We start from the raw sequence: 20,964 nt of genomic DNA, 5'->3' as shown, positions 1-20,964 counted from the left end.
GCAACGGTTGTTTAATTTTAATTTTTTTTTTATGAGTCCACAACACACTGTTGCATCTTGAAACATGGGCTGCGTCCGAAATGGCATACTCTCTTGAAAAGTATGTTCTATATATAGTATGAATCTGTGTAGTATGAATGTAATCCGTACGTACTACATCCACCATATTGTCATGTGACCAGCGTTAGTTGCGTCACATCACCTCCATTCATAAATCCTCTCCCGTGGCCTCATGGATAAGGTGTCCATCATATGCACACTTCAGAATCTCAATGGAAGAAGTAGGTCAACTGAATACTTTTTATTGTGAATTCGGACATACTACGGTATTCTTACGCCTACTATATAGTAGGGAAGTATGCGATTTCAGATGCAACCATGAATTTGGAAACTATCAGTGTGAAAGCCCTTTTCAGTACAAACAAAAAATATATAATTACGACTTTAAATCTCAAATGTATTTCTTGTGATTGGAATGATTTAACAAAAAGAAACATATTTCACATGCCAACATGCGCTGTGAAGGGAACACAACTAATTGGTTACATGGGTCCACATCATAGACAAAAAGTCAGGCAAATGCAAACAGATTTAGTTCTCAGAACAACTTTTAGCTTAACAGATTTTCTGTACTGTAACGCTCTGAAAATATGTGTTCTTATACTGTCACAATAACATTTTTTTTTTCCCACAACTTGTCGCAAAATAGAACACTTAATATATTTCGACCTTTTGAACTCCACTGTTCGGTTGTGATGTTATTGTCTGTTTTGTCCTTCGCAACTGCAGTCTGCTCCATGTATCGGTGAGAATCTGGCTCCCTCCACGTTCCATCGACCACAACTGCATGTTCTGCCTACTAATGATCAGCATCAGCTGCTGAGTGGTTAGCCGTGGCAGAAAGTCCAAGATGCCTTCCAAAAAGGCGGAATTCTAGCCGCGCTAATGGAAGCTTCATCTGTTTGAGTCAAAACAGGGGTCTGCTTTCACCTGTTGCTGGCAGGCGCTAAAAAGCTCCGAAGACTTCTATGCCCATCTCGCCTGTTAGTCCAAAAAGTAAAAGGATTTTATTCACTGTGTGAAATGTTGGTCGACATTTTGTATAGTTATATGTGTTTGAACAAGGATATGAAACTAATGGAGTATGCTGAGGTATTTGCGTATATATAATGTTACAAGAGTGCTGTGGTTTATTAGCCTCATTGATTCTCGTCTTATTTGCAGGTTTAATGGCAACAAAAATCCTTAATGCTACTACTACTGACATAATGATCCAACAAAACCTCACGGATCTTGGACAACAGTAAAAAGCTCTATTCATAAGGAAAATCACGCAATTTAGAAGGCTGAAGGATCTCGGAGGTTTTTTTCAGCCTGATAATAATTGCACAAGGAACATTTATTTGCTCGTTCTTGTAAAAACTTTAATGTTCTTGTGCTCAGAGTTCAGAAACCAGCATGCTGATCTGAATAACCTATAATGCAACATCAAAAACATTTTTAATCTCCCCCAAAAACATGTACCTCAACTCCAGACAGCAACATGGACACCACCATCCAAGCTGGACACCAGCTGGTTTCTGAACCCAGATCCGGGCCACATCTGGTACATGTTGATTGACTCCATTCGTACCAGATGTGGGCCGGATCTGTGCCGACACTATGTTGCTCTCTGGGAAACAGCCAAAAAAAAAGGTTCTTAAAGAACCTTTTTAAGTTGATTCTTAGCAAAAAAGCAATTATATGTGCTCATTAATGTATACTACCAACTAATCAAGTATTCTCGTAAGCGTAGAATCTGCCATTTATAATACATACGAGCGAGTCGCTCGAACGGCGGCAGCCATGTTGCGCCTCCATCTTGAAAATACATTAGCCAAAGAGGGACATACCTGGAAATTCAAGCATCGCCTTTCGCGCTTTTACACTCAGTGGCACCGTGACGAATGCGAGGGGGAGATTACCCTATGGAGATTACTCGCGACTGCCGGCAGATTTGAAATAATACGGCCACCGTAGGAGTTAAAACGCCCTCAGAATGGGAGGGGCTAGAAAGTAATATTCAGTTGGTAGTCATATACAATTTCACCGCTAGATGGGAGAAAATCCTAGACAATGTATCTTTAATATAGGATTCTTTGTTGGCCCTATAATGTCCAAATGAAAGTATAATTTTATGATGGGTTCCTAGAGACGTTGATGTTTCCAAAAGTCTTGCAGGAATCTATGGGTTCCTAGAGCTGCCCTTTAGATATTTCATCATAAAAAAAAATTAAAACGAAAAAGAGGGTATTCGCTATAAGATACCATTTAGTATAAATGTACATGAAAGCAAAGCTTTATAGAGACACCAACTTTCTATCATACAGAAAGGTTATATCCTCCTTTAATCTACTCTCTTCATCTTCTAAAGAGTAAAAGCACTTTACCTTTCTTCCTTTCTCTCTCCCCCGTGCTACAGCGCAGGAATTCAGGCTGTAGTGCAGAGTGTCTGTTTATGCCAGTTTTTTGCTTGAAAGACACAGAAAGAAACATAAAGAGGAGCCTGTAATTATCATTGTTGGTCTACTGTCCTGTCAGTTCGCTCGCCAGAGAGACCGGAGTGATCTTTTGGCAGCACTGGGACGAAAGATCAAAGCTGTGGACCTTTGATCAATGCTAAAACAGCCCGCAAAACGTCTCTGTGGAAAATCAGGATGGAATGCCTGAGAAAAAAAAAAAAAAGAGGACAAGACCCTGGAAAGCTTGGCGAAGACATCTTCTGTCCTCTTCCATTTTTAGACAGTGGTGGCAGTTTGATTGTTCATATTTTGTGTCTTTAAAGATGGTCAAACAGTGATGAATGATGTTTTGATATATTAGATTAGAGAATTTCAAAGACAGTGAGCTTCCCAATTATATTATATCACATCATATAGTATAAATTATGAGTATATAGTATTAAATCATAGCAGTTGGTATCTAGCTTCACCAAATATTATTGTTTCAAACTGGTTTTGCAAACACCCTGCCACCACTTACAGTATTTATTCAAATTGTACCATTCTAGTCTTGTAAAACTGATTAAACAGCCTTATTCTCGTTCTTCTCTCCTCTTTTCTTACTACTTGAATGATGTATTTTCCATCTGTTCCATTTAGAATTGATCTAAAGGCCAGAACAAAAACATATCAAGATCAACATTTGCAACTTAATAACCAGTGAACCTGTTCGGTGTTGTCAATGTAAATCAAGTTCGCCTCACGAAGAGCTCGCTGATTTAGGAGACAAGAATGGACAGAATCTAAATTCTCCTCAATTTGTAGTGTAAACTCTCAGGGTTGCTTTGAAATTGATCCGGTTTCATGGGCTATTCGATATTTCTTTACCTCCCAACTACTTCTGCATTTGATTTTGGCCATCCACTACTTACTTTGAGGCCAATGTGTTCATTACATAGCATGATGGTTGTTTCAAGTCTGTCAGAGAACCTGGCGTTACAGCATTGCATCTGTGCGAGAGAGTTTAGGACGGCAGTTAAAATGAGTTGTTGCATTACTCTCAGGCTGAAAAAACACAGCTTTCAGAAACCCCTTGTCCTTTTCCTCTTGCGGTCGCTCTCTTTCTCTCAACCTTGGCAGTCCCGGCGAGATTCATCATGGCTTCGATTGTCATCACGTTGAGGATTAGTGTGTGTTGTCTGAAGCGACTGGACGCACATGAATCCTGGAGTGGTGCGCGAGGCCCTCGTGAACCCCACCATGCCACTGTCGCGGTATGTGCCGCCACCACAAAGTCTTCCCTGACTCCTGCACCATTTTGGCATTCCCAGAATGCCTGTGGGCAAGCCAAACGCTGGCGAGTGGGTTGAGCAGGCTGCCATGAGGAGGGGTTGCTGTCCATTGTTAAAGGTTTTGGGCAGTTGAAGCAGACCGTATATTGGCTGCCATCCCAGTTAGCATCGCAAGGTTGTCTATGGCTTTTGAGGGGCTGGAAAAGGTGTAAAATGGGTTTCATACAGTGTTCATTTTCACATTTTTGTCTTTTTAATGAAAACATAATTAAAATTAAAAATTGGCTTGTGATGGTCTTGAATTTACCCAATTTTTGTTAGCAAAAATATTTTAGCGCAAAACGGGTGTAAAATGAATCTAAATATTCAAACATTTTACATATTAATTTAAACATCGCCATAAAAAAACAAACAAACATGACACCTTGTTAAAACCTGGGCTCCTAAAATAACGTTATAATAAGTAGCCTACATTATTTAAGTACAGTATTGTAATTCCCTGCTTTATTGATTGTCCCTTTTCTAGCGTGTTGTTATGGAAATAGAGTATTTATGATGTGACTTACACATTCTGACTGGCACGTAACTTAAAGGGTTAGTTCACTTCACCCAAAAATGAAAATTATCATATTACCATAATTTACTCTTCCTCAAGCCATAGGTGTATATGACTTTTCTCTTTCAGCAAAACACAATCTGAGTAATATAATAAAAAAATATCCATGCACTTCCAAGCTTTATAATGAGAGTGACTGGTATCTGAGTTTTTGAAGCCCAAAAAAGCGCATCCATCCATCATGAAAGTAATCCATACGACTCTAGGGGGTTAAAAAATGCCTTCCGAAGAGAAGCCATGCGTTATTGTAAAATATATATATATTTATTTACAACTTTATAAACTGCCGTACACAAGTCTAGTTCTGGGGAAAGAGTGAACTCTGACTCAATGTTAAAAGCGTAAGGAGTTATTGTCGGAGAAATAATGACGAAAACACCTCATTAACGAACATTAGTTACTGTTACTATGTCCAACAAGCTATGCTGCTCTCACACCCCACTATGTTCTCATATAGTGAGAGAGGACATTGACAACACACTGACAGACAGGACAGACAAGTCTCAACTTTCAAATTTGGTCATTTTTTTAAGTAATTTAAACAATAAATACCGTTTTGTGGCTCTTTAATGTGTCTGTCAGATCGCTGTGTCGCCTCAGTTAAAGCTGCTCGTGAACCGATCATAGGCTATTCCTTCTAGTTCATGTATAGCATCAAATAAACATGAATGAACATAAGAAGGAATGTTGTTTTAACTGCGGAAAGGCGTCAGGACACTCGATTTTTCAAGTTTAAATCCTCCAACGTTAATCTACTAGCTCTCCTGACTGCTTTGTCGGACAAAAATGGCAGATTTGGCGGATTATGATTGGTCAGATCGCCTGTCAATCAAACTCCCTGCGAAAGGTCAACTATGTTGGCGGGAACACTGGCGGGAAATCTCAACCATGCCAAACTGCTATTTGTCTGTGAGAAAGGTAGTCAGTCTGGTTTGTCTGAGATATATATTAAAACATTTTTTTTGAGTGTACTAATAACATATTCAAATAAATCATATCCAGCAGACATGGGTTTGTGCACATGCTGTCAGATAACTAGACAGTTTGGCTTTAGAACAGAACGTGGTTTTGGTCTCCATCTCTATCTTGTCATTATGAGTTTTAACCCTTTCATGCATTAATTATGATAACGTCAGTCTGGATCAACTATGCAACTGTGCCATGCACAAAATCCAAGCATACAAGAAATTGTGTTTTGTATAGCTGTCCACTGTAGTGACTATGCATGAAAGAATTTAACAATAAAATGCTGATATTTATGCAATCAGGATCGTATCCAAATAAGTTCATATAAAGGAAATCAATACTAAGAGAAAAGAAGAAAATAGGTGTGAACAGTATATGTACAATACAAGTGTCATAAAAAAAAGAATAATGTTCAACATTTTAATAAAATAAAAACAGTTTCTAATTTTTTTCATACATATGGATTTTTTTGTCAATTTCTGTGGCATTTTCTTGGGTTGGAAAAGCCAAAACTGACATCAGATGTGTTTATAGAGCCCTCTTCTGACAGAAAGAGTGTATTACAACACAAAGATCACTTTGTGAAATTGTGGTAGGATTATGTGTGGAAATGTAAAAAAACGTCCCAAAATACACGTCCTAGTATGCGAAATTAGTATCATAAAAGTACCATGTGTTAACAATAAGTCAAATAGTTTTCAATGTTACAACCTCGTGAATTTGCAGTAACATCCTGTAAAGTTAATAAAGAGGTTTACTTCTACCTCACTTCTGCATTTTGAGAACAATATTACAGTAGACATTACAGTTTTATAGCCATTATGAATTTTATTTTTTATTTGGAGTAGAGTGATTAATAATGAAGATGACAATTAGTACTTCATGTCAAATGGCTGACAGCCCCTGGTCTACTTCTAAAAGACCACAAAAATATAAAACCTTTCATGTTTAAATGCCTCATAACTGTTTAATGTCGGCCCAATTCAAACATATTTGTGTTTTATATATTGCATGCAAGTGTTTATTGTGACACCATGACTCATGTTTTAACAGTTTTTTTTTTGTCGTCTGACACTGTGGTTGGAGCTGATGAGCTGAATAAGAGATCTTGCTACGATGGGTGGGAAGTTTTACTGCGTCAAGCAAAAGGATGTGAAATTGCTTTCGCTTTTTGCACTCTATTTTAAGAAAGACAAACTAAAACAAATGTGTCTAGGGAAAAAAATGCTTTAGGGCAATGTAAGCATATAGGAAATGTGTTAGATTTAGTATGAAACAAATATGTACACTGCATTCATCAATGCAGCTAGGGTCATGTGACCTATATTAGCATTGCATACTAGTCTTTCACATTGTAACTTGTATTTTTATACATGTATTACCTACATAAAAAATAGTTTTAGGGTATTTCAAAGTGGACAATGCCTTATACAGAGATTTTGGACCTTGCTTTTTTCCTCACACCTATGTCAGCTTGCCCAACGCCCAATTCTCACGACCTATTCGTACGAATATATACGAGTGATTAGAAAGTGGCTAATTCGTACGAATTTGTACGTCCTCACTCGTACGAATTCGTATGATTTGTCTAAACCCACGTGATGGGTAGGTTTAGAGGCGGGGTCATTTGGCAACTCGTAAAATATGTAGCCTACGATTTAGCAAACATCTTAAAAAATCGTACGAGTGAGGTCGTATGAACTGGTACGATTTAGTCACCTCGTAAAATTCATACGAATTGCTGTGAGATCGTGTTGGCTTGCCAGATGAGGTGCTTACATGATGGTAACAAGTTATGGTTTTAGACATTAGACCACAAGGATTAGCAAGAATTTACTCAGTGTTACTGACATCATAAAGTGAGTCTCCACCCACTGAAAAAAACAATAAATACTCTTACGCTTCTTCTGCACACTCACAGATCGTCTTCATCATGACCATCATCATCATCTCTCTGCTCCTGCTGGCCTCTCTGCTGCCACACCTGACCTTCACTGGTGAGATTGATTATATAACAGTATATTAGGATGATTTTTAAGAATAATTAATTGGTATGTGCTGAATAAGTTGACTGACAGCTCTATCTCTCTCTCTCAGCTCATGTGAATGTGGGTATAGTGAACGGCACAGAAGCCAAACCCCACTCCAGACCTTACATGGTTTCTATTCAGATGTATGGGCAACATATCTGCGGTGGATTCCTCATTTCTGATGAGTTTGTCTTGACTGCTGCACATTGCCGAAACAAGTAAGACATATAATTTTGTCTGAGCTAAATTCATGAATTTTCCACTCAATTCACATTTATTTGTATAGCGCTTTTCACAACAAATATAGTTTCAAAGCAGCTTTTCAGAAAAAAATGCTTTTAGCATGTTTCTACATTACAATTTAGAGTAATCTGTTATCAGAGGTAACTGTCATAATCTCTTCACAGGTTTTGGGTCATCTGAAATCTAATAAAATTTTAAAACTAAAACTAAATTAAAAGTAAAATCTCAATTAAATGGTTTCATCATACCTTCACAATCTTCTCTGAAAGAATAAAGAAATCTAAAAGCTGAAGTTAAGATGAATGTTTCCATAAACAGAACAGAAGAGCTGACAGTTGTGGTTGGCGCACATGACCTACGAAAAAGGAATGAAGGAAATGTCCGCATTAATGTGAATTCCTACTACAAACATCTGGATTATAGTGAAAACCCTTTTCGGAATGACATCATGCTTTTGAGGGTAACAGACTGCATTTATACCAGTTGTTCAAAATGATAGCTAATCATTTAAACACTGTCTGTTAACATATAATTGTGTTTTTGGATTGCAGCTAGAGAAAAAAGTCGAAAGGAACAGAAATGTTGAATGGATTTCAATACCAAAGACAGAAGGAGACATCGCAGCAGATTCTGTTTGCAGTGTTGCAGGCTGGGGAAGTTTAGTAACTAACGGCACTTCAAGCCCAGTCCTCATGGAAACTAATGTGAAGATCATGAATAACGAAACATGTAAACATAGTTGGGGAATTACGTTCTCAGCTGCACAGATGATGTGTGTATATGGCAAAGGAGGAAGCTGTGATGTATGTAAAACATTTATAACATTTAAACATTTATATGTAAAATATATATATATATATATATATATATATTATAAAAAATAAACAAAACGAGAAAGGTGATAACTGACATAGTGACGTGCTGATCCTTATTTTTTTAACAGGGGGATTCAGGAGGTCCTTTGGTTTGTGGAGACACTGCAGTTGGTGTCGCATCTTTCGGTGACCCTAATCTCTGTAATTCATCTACACTACCTGAAGTTTATACGAAGATTTCTGCATTTCTTCAATGGATCAAAAATATAATTGAACAAAAATAATTGACTTTACAGTATAATAAATTATGAAAAAGATGTGTAGTGTGTAATCAAAAATGTTTCCAAATGTTTAACAGATTTTCTCCCACATTTTGTTCTAACAAAACTATCATGTGTCAACAACAATAAGTCAAATGGTCCTCAATGTTACAACCACATAAAATTGAGTAATATCCTGTCTAAATGCATTACACAAATAAAATATTCTTTTTCTTACTTACATCTATTCCCTGAGCTTGTTTCTTAACTGGGGGATTCAGGGGGTCTTTGGTCTAACTGCAGAATGCATTACACACAAACTCCATTGGGCGTATTAACACAGACTAGGCTGACTAGGAGCCCATGTGATCAGGGTGCCTCTGTTCAGCGGTTTCTGAAAATATTTTCTGATTTTACTTTTTCTACACTAGCTAATAATTACTAGTGTTATTGGATGGAGGTTTTAAAATATCAGAAAATTGACGATCGACAGCGCCCATGACGAACTAATCTTATATCACCCCTCCCTACTTCAGTTTCAGTTGTAAACTCACACCACACCGGTCACCAATAGCGGGTTTTCTAAACTGGCGCTTGTCACGAACAGGTACGCTTTATCTGAAAATGCACAACGCTGTTGGATCAGAGCCCTGCCAATGCTTTGACAATGTAAAGCCATTTTACCATGCCAATAAAGCTACTTGAATCTGAATTGTTCAATCGCTGGTTGGTTTGAGAGAGAGAGACAGAGTAGTTTGCACCTCAATGACACATCTGTACCATTTGCTTCACAGGACACATGTGCTTTCCAAAAACATTTTTTATCTACTTGTGTGTTCTAACATGTAACTATGTCTTGTTTGGTCTCATCTGACAGCTGAACCTAATAGAGATATTAAAGTATCATACAATCTATGTATTATTGCTTAAACATGCATTGAGGAGAATATGTTAATGTACTTCTCTCCCTCTTCATCACCCATTTGCCTTATCTTTTGGCTTCCTGTCAGTTGTTTTTTGTTTTTTTTTGTATTTCACTCATGTTTAACAATGCTTTGCTCAGAGTATAAGAAAGAAAGGTAACTGTTGATCTGGGGAAAAGTTTTTAACCCTATACCTTTTGGGACAATTATTAATAAAGACAAACAACTTTACACATCTTTCTCTTTTTCATTTGGCTGCTCCCATTAGGGATCACAAACAATACATAAAACATAATAAACATAACATAAAACACCTATCATGCTCAAATACCTCATGTTTATTTTTTGGCCCTAGTATATTCAAGCATACTTGGCATATTCATGTATTTTGTTGAGATATATTTTCTTGTGTAGCCTAATGTATATACATGGTTGATTATTCATGTTGCTTATGTATTATAAAAAAATCGTTGTGTGTATTCATTGATGTAAATCTATTACTATTACATATTTCAGTTACATTTACATATTTCAATAAGTGTTAATAGTGACACTATGCATTTTCTTTTTACAGATTTTTCGTGCCCAATGCTTACGACTGACACTTGCGGTTGGAGCTCATAAGCTGAATGGCAGATCTTGCTACAAGGGTGTGATATTTTTTTCTGCTGATATTGCTTCAGCTTTTGCTCTGCACGCTATTTCAAGAAAGGCCACCAAGAAAATAAACTATTTAGGTAACACTTTATAATAACTGCATGCTTTTAATCATTAGTAAACAGTTAATTCATAATTTATAAAGCATTAATATACATTAATAAGCAGTTTATAAATACAGCTATAAATGCTTTGTTCTTGATTTTAAAGCATTTTCATATGCTTTCTGCATATTACATTTTTTATTACAAGAAACTCGATTATTACATCACCTCTGTAGATTTCAAGAAGGCATTCGATTCCATCAAGAGATCAACCGTGTTCGACATACTAAGACATTATGGGATCCCAGACAAAACAGTAAGAGCAATCCGCACAATCTACAACAAGTCAAAGAGTCACGTACTAATAGAAGGGAAGCCGTCAGACCAGTTCACTCGTCTTCGCACATCAGTTAGCTTTGAGGAGGATAGCTAGTGATAGTCCTTGATAGTCCTGATGTTAGACGAGGTGATGTCCCAGCCTTTCAGAATTTCGCTCTCCAAGTCCAGTGTCTAGGTGGCCTGTTGAGAGCCTTAGGACATGAAGGGGAGTTGGAGTTGGGCTGTGGTTCCCACGTCGCACGCCTTCTGAGCAAACTTCCCTCAGAGCAGAGGGTAGACTTCTGTCGCCATGTGTTTCGTTAACCTGGTTCTAACCCTAACTTAATTGACCTCTCTAATTGGCTTCGTTACGAGACCTGGTGTCATAGTTACGATGCAGAGTTGATATCTAAGAGCTCACATGCTGGCAAGAGATCCGTTGCTATCCTGCATGGAGTTGGAACATCCTCATCCCTGTCCCCTTCCTCAGTTAAGTCTTCCATGCCTTGTAGGGGTTCTGTTCAGCCAGCCAAGTCTGTAAGAGTGAAGTGCTTTGTCCTTTCTGTGACACATCTGAGCATTACCTGAGTCAATGTGCTTACTTCACCCAGCTTACCACTGATCAAGTTAAAGGGGTCATGACATGAGAAACCAAATTTGCCTTGATCTTTTGGTATATAAGAGGTCTTTGTACCATTAAAACGTCCTGCAAGTTTCATAGCTTAAGACTTCCTCCCCATTATAAACGAATCATTTATTTAATCAAGCTCTAAATGCAGCTCGTTCTGGATCCATGGTAAGAAGTGACGTCACGGTACGAAGTGACGTACCAGCGTTTGCATATGACCGCCTCCAGAACAAGACAACTACGCTTTAAGCACAAGGTACGATCGTTGTTGGCGTTGTGATCCCACCATGCTGCTCGATGTGACTTTAAGAAGCCCTACAGTCTTTGCCGGGGCTTACATCTTCGCCCTCTGCACGATGTAAATGTCGGTTCTTTCTCATGCTCAGAGAGATTCAGTCATGCCTAACCTTCGCAGCGGGGAGAGGCGTCTGCTGAAGGATCCTGAGAAAGCCGAGACTTACCGTACAGAGATACGTAGACTCCAAGAGACCAGAGCTGTCCGTGTAGTTTCTGATCCTGTCCCTGATACCCCTGAGTGTTGGTACATTCCTTAACACCTTGTGTTACCCACGAGGTCCATATCTTCTCAAATGCCTCTGAGCAAGCCTACGGAGCCGTAGCTTACATACGTACCATTGACCCAGCCGGTCAGACCTACCTGTCCTTCCTTATCGCTCGTTCCCGTGTTACCCCTAAAAGAGTCCATTCCATTGATGATAGGACAGTATGAAAAAAAAACGAAAAAAAAAACGATGACCTGTCGTCAAAATCCCAAAAGTGTTAAATGTCAGTGCTTAGACCACTAGGCTATAGGGGACAAGTGCAAAACAAAAGTTTGTTGAGTATTTGAACCTCACTGCTAAAAAAAATGAGAGGGGGGGAACAGAATCCGACGACAAAAAACCAGCTGTCGGAATCCGTTCCCCCACCCTCATTATGAGAGGTTTTGATGAAGTGGCTTAAAAAAAGGCTGATTCAATTTTTGTGTGGATGGAGCTTAACTGCCATCAGTTTAAAGAATATTTTTTGCCTTTTAACCATGATAGGAAAGTATGAAAAAAAAAAAAAAACGATGACCCGGGACCGTTCGTAAAAATCCCAAAAGTGTTAAATGTCAGTGCTTAGACTACTAGGCTATAGGGGACAAGTGCAAACCAAAAGTTTGTTGAGTATTTGAACCTCACTGCTAAGAAAAATGAGAGGGGGGAACAGAATCGGACGGCAAAAAACTAGCTGTCGGAATCCATTCCCCCACCCTCATTATGAGAGGTTTTGATGAAGTGGCTTAAAAAAAGGCTGATTCAATTTTTTTTGTGTATGGAGCTTAACTGCCATCAGTTTAAAGAATATCTTTTGCCTTTTAACCATGATAGGAAAGTATGAAAAAAAAAAAAAAAAACGATGACCCGGGACCTGTCGTCAAGATCCCAAAAGTATGAAAAAAAAAAAAAAAAAATACATGACCCGGGACTTGAACTCTGGTCGTCAAAATCCCAAAAGTGTTAAATGTCAGTGCTTAGACCACTAGGCTATAGGGGACAAGCGCAAAACAAAGGTTTGTTGAGTATTTCAACATCAATGCTAAGAAAAATGAGAGGGGGGGAACAGAATTCGACGGCAAAAAACTAGCTGTCGGAATCCGTTCCCCCACCCTCATTATGAGAGGTTTTGATGAAGTGGCTTAAAAAAAGGCTGATTAATTTTTTTGTGGATGGAGCTTAACTGCCATCAGTTTAAAGAATATCTTTTGCCTTTTAACCATGATAGGAAAGTATGAAAAAAAAAAAAAAAAACGATGACCCGGGACCTGTCGTCAAAATCCCAAAAGTATGAAAAAAAAAAAAAAAATACATGACCCGGGACTTGAACTCTGGTCGTCAAAATCCCAAAAGTGTTAAATGTCAGTGCTTAGACCACTAGGCTATAGGGGACAAGTGCAAAACAAAAGTTTGTTGAGTATTTGAACCTCACTGCTAAGAAAAATGAGAGGGGGGGGGGAACAGAATTCGACGGCAAAAAACTAGCTGTCGGAATCCGTTCCCCCACCCTCATTATGAGAGGTTTTGATGAAGTGGCTTAAAAAAAGGCTGATTAATTTTTTTGTGGATGGAGCTTAACTGCCATCAGTTTAAAGAATATATTTTGCCTTTTAACCATGATAGGAAAGTATGAAAAAAAAAAAAAAAAACGATGACCCGGGACCTGTCGTCAAAATCCCAAAAGTATGAAAAAAAAAAAAAAAAAAACATGACCCGGGACTTGAACTCTGGTCGTCAAAATCCCAAAAGTGTTAAATGTCAGTGCTTAGACCACTAGGCTATAGGGGACAAGTGCAAACCAAAAGTTTGTTGATTATTTGAACCTCACTGCTAAGAAAAATGAGAGGGGGGAACAGAATCCGACGGCAAAAAACTAGCTGTCGGAATCCGTTCCCCCACCCTCATTATGAGAGGTTTTGATGAAGTGGCTTAAAAAAAGGCTGATTTAATTTTTTTGTGGATGGAGCTTAACTGCCATCAGTTTAAAGAATATCTTTAGCCTTTTAACCATGATAGGAAAGTATGAAAAAAAAAAAAAAACGATGACCCGGGACCTGTCGTCAAAATCCCAAAAGTATGAAATTTAAAAAAAAAAAAAAACATGACCCGGGACTTGAACTCTGGTCGTCAAAATCCCAAAAGTGTTAAATGTCTGTGCTTAGACCACTAGGCTATAGGGGACAAGTGCAAAACAAAAGTTTGTTAATTATTTGAACCTCACTGCTAAGAAAGATGAGAAGGGGGGGGGGGAACGAATTCGACGGCAAAAAACTAGCTGTCGGAATCCGTTCCCCCACCCTCATTATGAGAGGTTTTGATGAAGTGGCTTAAAAAAAGGCTGATTCAATTTTTTTGTGGATGGAGCTTAACTGCCATCAGTTTAAAGAATATCGTTTGCCTTTTAGCCATGATAGGAAAGTATGAAAAAAAAAAAATGATGACCCGGGACCTGTCGTCAAAATCCCAAAAGTATGAAAAAAAAAAAAAAAAATACATGACCAGGGACTTGAACTTTGGTCGTCAAAATCCCAAAAGTGTTAAATGTCTGTGCTTAGACCACTAGGCTATAGTGGACAAGTGCAAAACAAATGTTTGTTGATTATTTGAACCTCACTGCTAAGAAAAATGAGAGGGGGGAACAGAATCCGACGGCAAAAAACTAGCTGTCGGAATCCGTTCCCCCACCCTCATTATGACAGGTTTTGATGAAGTAGCTTAAAAAAAGGCTGATTCAATTTTTTTGTGGATGGAGCTTAACTGCCATCAGTTTAAAGAATATCTTTTGCCTTTTAACCATGATAGAAAAGTATGAAAAAAAAAACAAAACAAAAAAACGATGACCCGGGACCTGTCGTCAAAATCCCAAAAGTATGAAAAAAAAAAAAAAAAAAACATGACCCGGGACTTGAAATCTGGTCGTCAAAATCCCAAAAGGGTTAAATGTCAGTGCTTAGACCACTAGGCTATAGGTGACAAGTGCAAAACAAAAGTTTGTTGATTATTTGAACCTCATTGCTAAGAAAAATGAGAGGGGGGGGGAACAGAATTCGACGCCAAAAAACTAGCTGTCGGAATCCGTTCCCCCACCCTCATTATGAGAGGTTTTGATGAAGTGGCTTAAAAAAAGGCTGATTCAATTTTTTTGTGGATGGAGCTTAACTGCCATCAGTTTAAAGAATATCTTTTGCCTTTTAACCATGATAGGAAAGTATGAAAAAAAAAAAAAAACGATGACCCGGGACCTGTCGTCAAAATCCCAAAAGTATGAAAAAAAAAATGAAAAAAAAAACGATGACCAGGGACTTGAATTCTGGTCGTCAAAATCCCAAAAGTGTTAAATGTCTGTGCTTAGACCACTAGGCTATAGGGGACAAGTGCAGAACAAAAGTTTTTTGAGTATTTGAACCCCACTGCTAAGAAAAATGAGAGGGGGGGGGGAACAGAATTCGACGGCAAAAAACTAGCTGTCGGAATCCGTTCCCCCACCCACATTATGAGAGGTTTTGATGAAGTGGCTTAAAAAAAGGCTGATTCAATTTTTTTGTGGATGGAGCTTAACTGCCATCAGTTTAAAGAATATCTTTTGCCTTTTAACCATGATAGGAAAGTATGAAAAAAAAAAAAAATTATGACCCGGGACATGTCTTCAAAATCCCAAAAGTATGAAAAAAAAAAAAAAAAAAAAACATGACCCGGGACTTGAACTCTGGTCGTCAAAATCCCAAAAGTGTTAAATGACATTGCTTAGACCAACTAGGCTATAGGGGACAAGTGCAAAACAAAAGTTTGTTGATTATTTAAACCTCACTGCTAAGAAAAATTAGAGGGGGGGGGGGGGGGGGGGGAACAGAATTCGACGGCAAAAAACTAGCTGTCGGAATCCGTTCCCCCACCCTCATTATGAGAGGTTTTGATGAAGTGGCTTAAAAAAAGGCTGATTAAATTTTTTTGTGGATGGAGCTTAACTGCCATCAGTTTAAAGAATATCTTTTGCCTTTTAACCATGATAGAAAAGTATGAAAAAAAAAAAAAAAAAAAAAACGATGACCCGGGACCTGTCGTCAAATTCCCAAAAGTATGAAAAAAAAAAAAAAAAAAACATGACCCGGGACTTGAACTCTGGTCGTCAAAATCCCAAAAGGGTTAAATGTCTGTGCTTAGACCACTAGGCTATATTCCCCCACCCTCATTATGAGAGGTTTTGATGAAGTGGCTTAAAAAAAGGCTGATTCAATTTTTTTTGTGGATGGAGCTTAACTGCCATCAGTTTAAAGAATATCTTTTGCCTTTTAACCATGATAGGAAAGTATGAAAAAAAAAAAAAATTATGACCCGGGACCTGTCGTCAAAATCCCAAAAGTATGAAAAAAAAAAAAAAAAACATGACCCGGGACTTGAACTCTGGTCGTCAAAATCCCAAAAGTGTTAAATGACATTGCTTAGACCACTAGGCTATAGGGGACAAGTGCAAAACAAAGGTTTGTTGATTATTTGAACCTCACTGCTAAGAAAAATGAGAGGGGGGAACAGAATCCGACGGCAAAAAACTAGCTGTCGGAATCCGTTCCCCCACCCTCATTATGAGAGGTTTTGATGAAGTGGCTTAAAAAAAGGCTGATTCAATTTTTTTTGGATGGAGCTTAACTGCCATCAGTTTAAAGAATATATTTTGCCTTTTAACCATGATAGGAAAGTATGAAAAAAAAAAAAAAAAAAAAAAAAAAAACGATGACCCGGGACCTGTCGTAAAAATCCCAAAAGTATGAAAAAAATAAAATAAATACATGACCCGGGACTTGAACTCTGGTCGTCAAAATCCCAAAAGTGTTAAATGTCAGTGCTTAGACCACTAGGCTATAGGGGACAAGTGCAAAACAAAAGTTTGTTGATTATTTGAACCTCACTGCTAAGAAAAAAGAGAGGGGGGAACAGAATCCGACGGCAAAAAACTAGCTGTCGGAATCCGTTCCCCCACCCTCATTATGAGAGGTTTTGATGAAGTGGCTTAAAAAAAGGCTGATTAATTTTTTTTGTGGATGGAGCTTAACTGCCATCAGTTTAAAGAATATCTTTTGCCTTTTAACCATGATAGGAAAGTATGAAAAAAAAAAAAATGATGACCCGGGACTTGAACTCTGGTCGTCAAAATCCCAAAAGTTTTAAATGTCTGTGCTTAGACCCCTAGGCTATAGGGGACAAGTGCAAAACAAAAGTTTGTTGATTATTTGAACCTCACCGCTAAGAAAGATGAGAAGGGGGGGGGAACAGAATTCGACGGCAAAAAACTAGCTGTCGGAATCCGTTCCCCCACCCTCATTATGAGAGGTTTTGATGAAGTAGCTTAAAAAAAGGCTGATTCAATTTTTTTGTGGATGGAGCTTAACTGCCATCAGTTTAAAGAATATCTTTTGCCTTTTAACCATGATAGGAAAGTATGAAAAAAAAACAAAAAACGATGACCCGGGACCTGTCGTCAAAATCCCAAAAGTATGAAAAAACAAAAAAACAAAAAAAAACATGACCCGGGACTTGAACTCAATTTCTTTGTGGATGGAGCTTAACTGCCATCAGTTTAAAGAATATATTTTGCCTTTTAACCATGATAGGAAAGTATAAAAAAAAAAAAAAAAAAAAAAAACGATGACCCGGGACCTGTCGTCAAAATCCCAAAAGTATGAAAAAAAAAAAAAAAATACATGACCCGGGACTTGAACTCTGGTCGTCAAAATCCCAAAAGTTTTAAATGTCTGTGCTTAGACCACTAGGCTATAGGGGACAAGTGCAAAACAAAAGTTTGTTGATTATTTGAACCTCACTGCTAAGAAAAATGAGAGGGGGGGAACAGAATCCGACGGCAAAAAACTAGCTGTCGGAATCCGTTCCCCCACCCTCATTATGAGAGGTTTTGATGAAGTGGCTTAAAAAAAGACTGATTCAATTTTTTTTGTGGATGGAGCTTAACTGCCATCAGTTTAAAGAATATCTTTTGCCTTTTAACCATGATAGAAAAGTAAGAAAAAAAAAACAAAAAAAAAACGATGACCCGGGACCTGTCGTCAAATTCCCAAAAGTATAAAAAAAAAAAAAAAAAAAACATGACCCGGGACTTGAACTCTGGTCGTCAAAATCCCAAAAGTGTTAAATGTCTGTGCTTAGACCACTAGGCTATACGGGACAAGTGCAGAACAAAAGTTTTTTGAGTCTTTGATCCTCACTGCTATGAAAAATGAGAGGGGGGGGGAACAGAATTCGACGGCAAAAAACTAGCTGTCGGAATCCGTTCCCCCACCCTCATTATGAGAGGTTTTGATGAAGTGGCTTAAAAAAAGGCTGATTAATTTTTTTTGTGGATGGAGCTTAACTGCCATCAGTTTAAAGAATATCTTTTGCCTTTTAGCCATGATAGGAAAGTATGAAAAAAAAAAAAATGATGACCCGGGACTTGAACTCTGGTCGTCAAAATCCCAAAAGTTTTAAATGTCTGTGCTTAGACCCCTAGGCTATAGGGGACAAGTGCAAAACAAAAGTTTGTTGATTATTTGAACCTCACCGCTAAGAAAGATGAGAAGGGGGGGGGGGAACAGAATTCGACGGCAAAAAACTAGCTGTCGGAATCCGTTCCCCCACCCTCATTATGAGAGGTTTTGATGAAGTAGCTTAAAAAAAGGCTGATTCAATTTTTTTGTGGATGGAGCTTAACTGCCATCAGTTTAAAGAATATCTTTTGCCTTTTAACCATGATAGGAAAGTATGAAAAAAAAACAAAAAACGATGACCCGGGACCTGTCGTCAAAATCCCAAAAGTATGAAAAAACAAAAAAACAAAAAAAAACATGACCCGGGACTTGAACTCAATTTCTTTGTGGATGGAGCTTAACTGCCATCAGTTTAAAGAATATATTTTGCCTTTTAACCATGATAGGAAAGTATAAAAAAAAAAAAAAAAAAAAAAAACGATGACCCGGGACCTGTCGTCAAAATCCCAAAAGTATGAAAAAAAAAATAAAAATACATGACCCGGGACTTGAACTCTGGTCGTCAAAATCCCAAAAGTTTTAAATGTCTGTGCTTAGACCACTAGGCTATAGGGGACAAGTGCAAAACAAAAGTTTGTTGATTATTTGAACCTCACTGCTAAGAAAAATGAGAGGGGGGAACAGAATCCGACGGCAAAAAACTAGCTGTCGGAATCCGTTCCCCCACCCTCATTATGGGAGGTTTTGATGAAGTGGCTTAAAAAAAGGCTGATTCAATTTTTTTGTGGATGGAGCTTAACTGCCATCAGTTTAAAGAATATCTTTTGCCTTTTAACCATGATAGGAAAGTATAAAAAAAACACAAAAAAAAACGATGACCCGGGACCTGTCGTCAAAATCCCAAAAGTATGAAAAAAAAAAAAAAAATACATGACCAGGGACTTGAACTTTGGTCGTCAAAATCCCAAAAGTGTTAAATGTCAGTGCTTAGACCACTAGGTTATAGTGGACAAGTGCAAAACAAAAGTTTGTTGATTATTTGAACCTCACTGCTAAGAAAAATGAGAGGGGGGAACAGAATCCGACGGCAAAAAACTAGCTGTCGGAATCCGTTCCCCCACCCTCATTATGAGAGGTTTTGATGAAGTGGCTTAAAAAAAGGCTGATTCAATTTTTTTTGTGGATGGAGCTTAACTGCCATCAGTTTAAAGAATATCTTTTGCCTTTTAACCATGATAGAAAAGTATGAAAAAAAAAACAAAAAAAAAACGATGACCCGGGACCTGTCGTCAAATTCCCAAAAGTATATAAAAAAAAAAAAAAAAAAAACATGACCCGGGACTTGAACTCTGGTCGTCAAAATCCCAAAAGTGTTAAATGTCAGTGCTTAGACCAATAGGCTATAGGGGACAAGTGCAAAACAAAAGTTTGTTGATTATTTGAACCTCACTGCTAAGAAAAATGAGAGGGGGGAACAGAATCCGACGGCAAAAAACTAGCTGTCGGAATCCGTTCCCCCACCCTCATTATGGGAGGTTTTGATGAAGTGGCTTAAAAAAAGGCTGATTCAATTTTTTTGTGGATGGAGCTTAACTGCCATCAGTTTAAAGAATATCGTTTGCCTTTTAGCCATGATAGGAAAGTATGAAAAAAAAAAAATGATGACCCGGGACCTGTCGTCAAAATCCCAAAAGTATGAAAAAAAAAAAAAAAAATACATGACCAGGGACTTGAACTTTGGTCGTCAAAATCCCAAAAGTGTTAAATGTCTGTGCTTAGACCACTAGGCTATAGTGGACAAGTGCAAAACAAAAGTTTGTTGATTATTTGAACCTCACTGCTAAGAAAAATGAGAGGGGGGAACAGAATCCGACGGCAAAAAACTAGCTGTCGGAATCCGTTCCCCCACCCTCATTATGACAGGTTTTGATGAAGTAGCTTAAAAAAAGGCTGATTCAATTTTTTTGTGGATGGAGCTTAACTGCCATCAGTTTAAAGAATATCTTTTGCCTTTTAACCATGATAGAAAAGTATGAAAAAAAAAACAAAACAAAAAACGATGACCCGGGACCTGTCGTCAAAATCCCAAAAGTATGAAAAAAAAAAAAAAAAAAACATGACCCGGGACTTGAAATCTGGTCGTCAAAATCCCAAAAGGGTTAAATGTCAGTGCTTAGACCACTAGGCTATAGGTGACAAGTGCAAAACAAAAGTTTGTTGATTATTTGAACCTCATTGCTAAGAAAAATGAGAGGGGGGGGGAACAGAATTCGACGCCAAAAAACTAGCTGTCGGAATCCGTTCCCCCACCCTCATTATGAGAGGTTTTGATGAAGTGGCTTAAAAAAAGGCTGATTCAATTTTTTTGTGGATGGAGCTTAACTGCCATCAGTTTAAAGAATATCTTTTGCCTTTTAACCATGATAGGAAAGTATGAAAAAAAAAAAAAAACGATGACCCGGGACCTGTCGTCAAAATCCCAAAAGTATGAAAAAAAAAATGAAAAAAAAAACGATGACCAGGGACTTGAATTCTGGTCGTCAAAATCCCAAAAGTGTTAAATGTCTGTGCTTAGACCACTAGGCTATAGGGGACAAGTGCAGAACAAAAGTTTTTTGAGTATTTGAACCCCACTGCTAAGAAAAATGAGAGGGGGGGGGGAACAGAATTCGACGGC

The 20,964-nt window shown here is 38.1% G+C and overlaps 1 protein-coding gene across 1 annotated transcript; it reads left to right on the top strand.

Annotated features, from left to right (window-relative positions):
* Positions 1 to 7,107: 7,107 nt before the first annotated feature.
* LOC306988648 (cathepsin G-like) lies at positions 7,108 to 8,942 on the top strand. The gene is made up of 6 exons (XM_079593744.1): positions 7,108 to 7,139; positions 7,276 to 7,351; positions 7,452 to 7,602; positions 7,946 to 8,087; positions 8,179 to 8,430; positions 8,571 to 8,942. The coding sequence occupies exons 1-6, from the start codon at positions 7,134 to 7,136 to the stop codon at positions 8,724 to 8,726; spliced, it is 783 nt and encodes a 260-aa protein (XP_079449870.1). The 5' UTR covers positions 7,108 to 7,133; the 3' UTR covers positions 8,727 to 8,942.
* The last annotated feature ends 12,022 nt before the right edge of the window (positions 8,943 to 20,964 follow it).

This window comes from Phoxinus phoxinus (genome assembly GCF_949152265.1).
Source record: "Phoxinus phoxinus genome assembly, chromosome: 20".
Lineage (NCBI taxonomy): Eukaryota > Metazoa > Chordata > Actinopteri > Cypriniformes > Leuciscidae > Phoxinus > Phoxinus phoxinus.
This window is presented reverse-complemented; position numbering and strand designations above follow the sequence as displayed.

Bases quoted from the DNA above. Each gene is read 5' to 3' on its own strand.
- LOC306988648 (XM_079593744.1), top strand. The intron at 7,603-7,945 runs GTAAGACATATA...TTCCATAAACAG, and splicing joins GCTGCACATTGCCGAAACAA to AACAGAAGAGCTGACAGTTG. The intron at 8,088-8,178 runs GTAACAGACTGC...TTTGGATTGCAG, and splicing joins ATGACATCATGCTTTTGAGG to CTAGAGAAAAAAGTCGAAAG.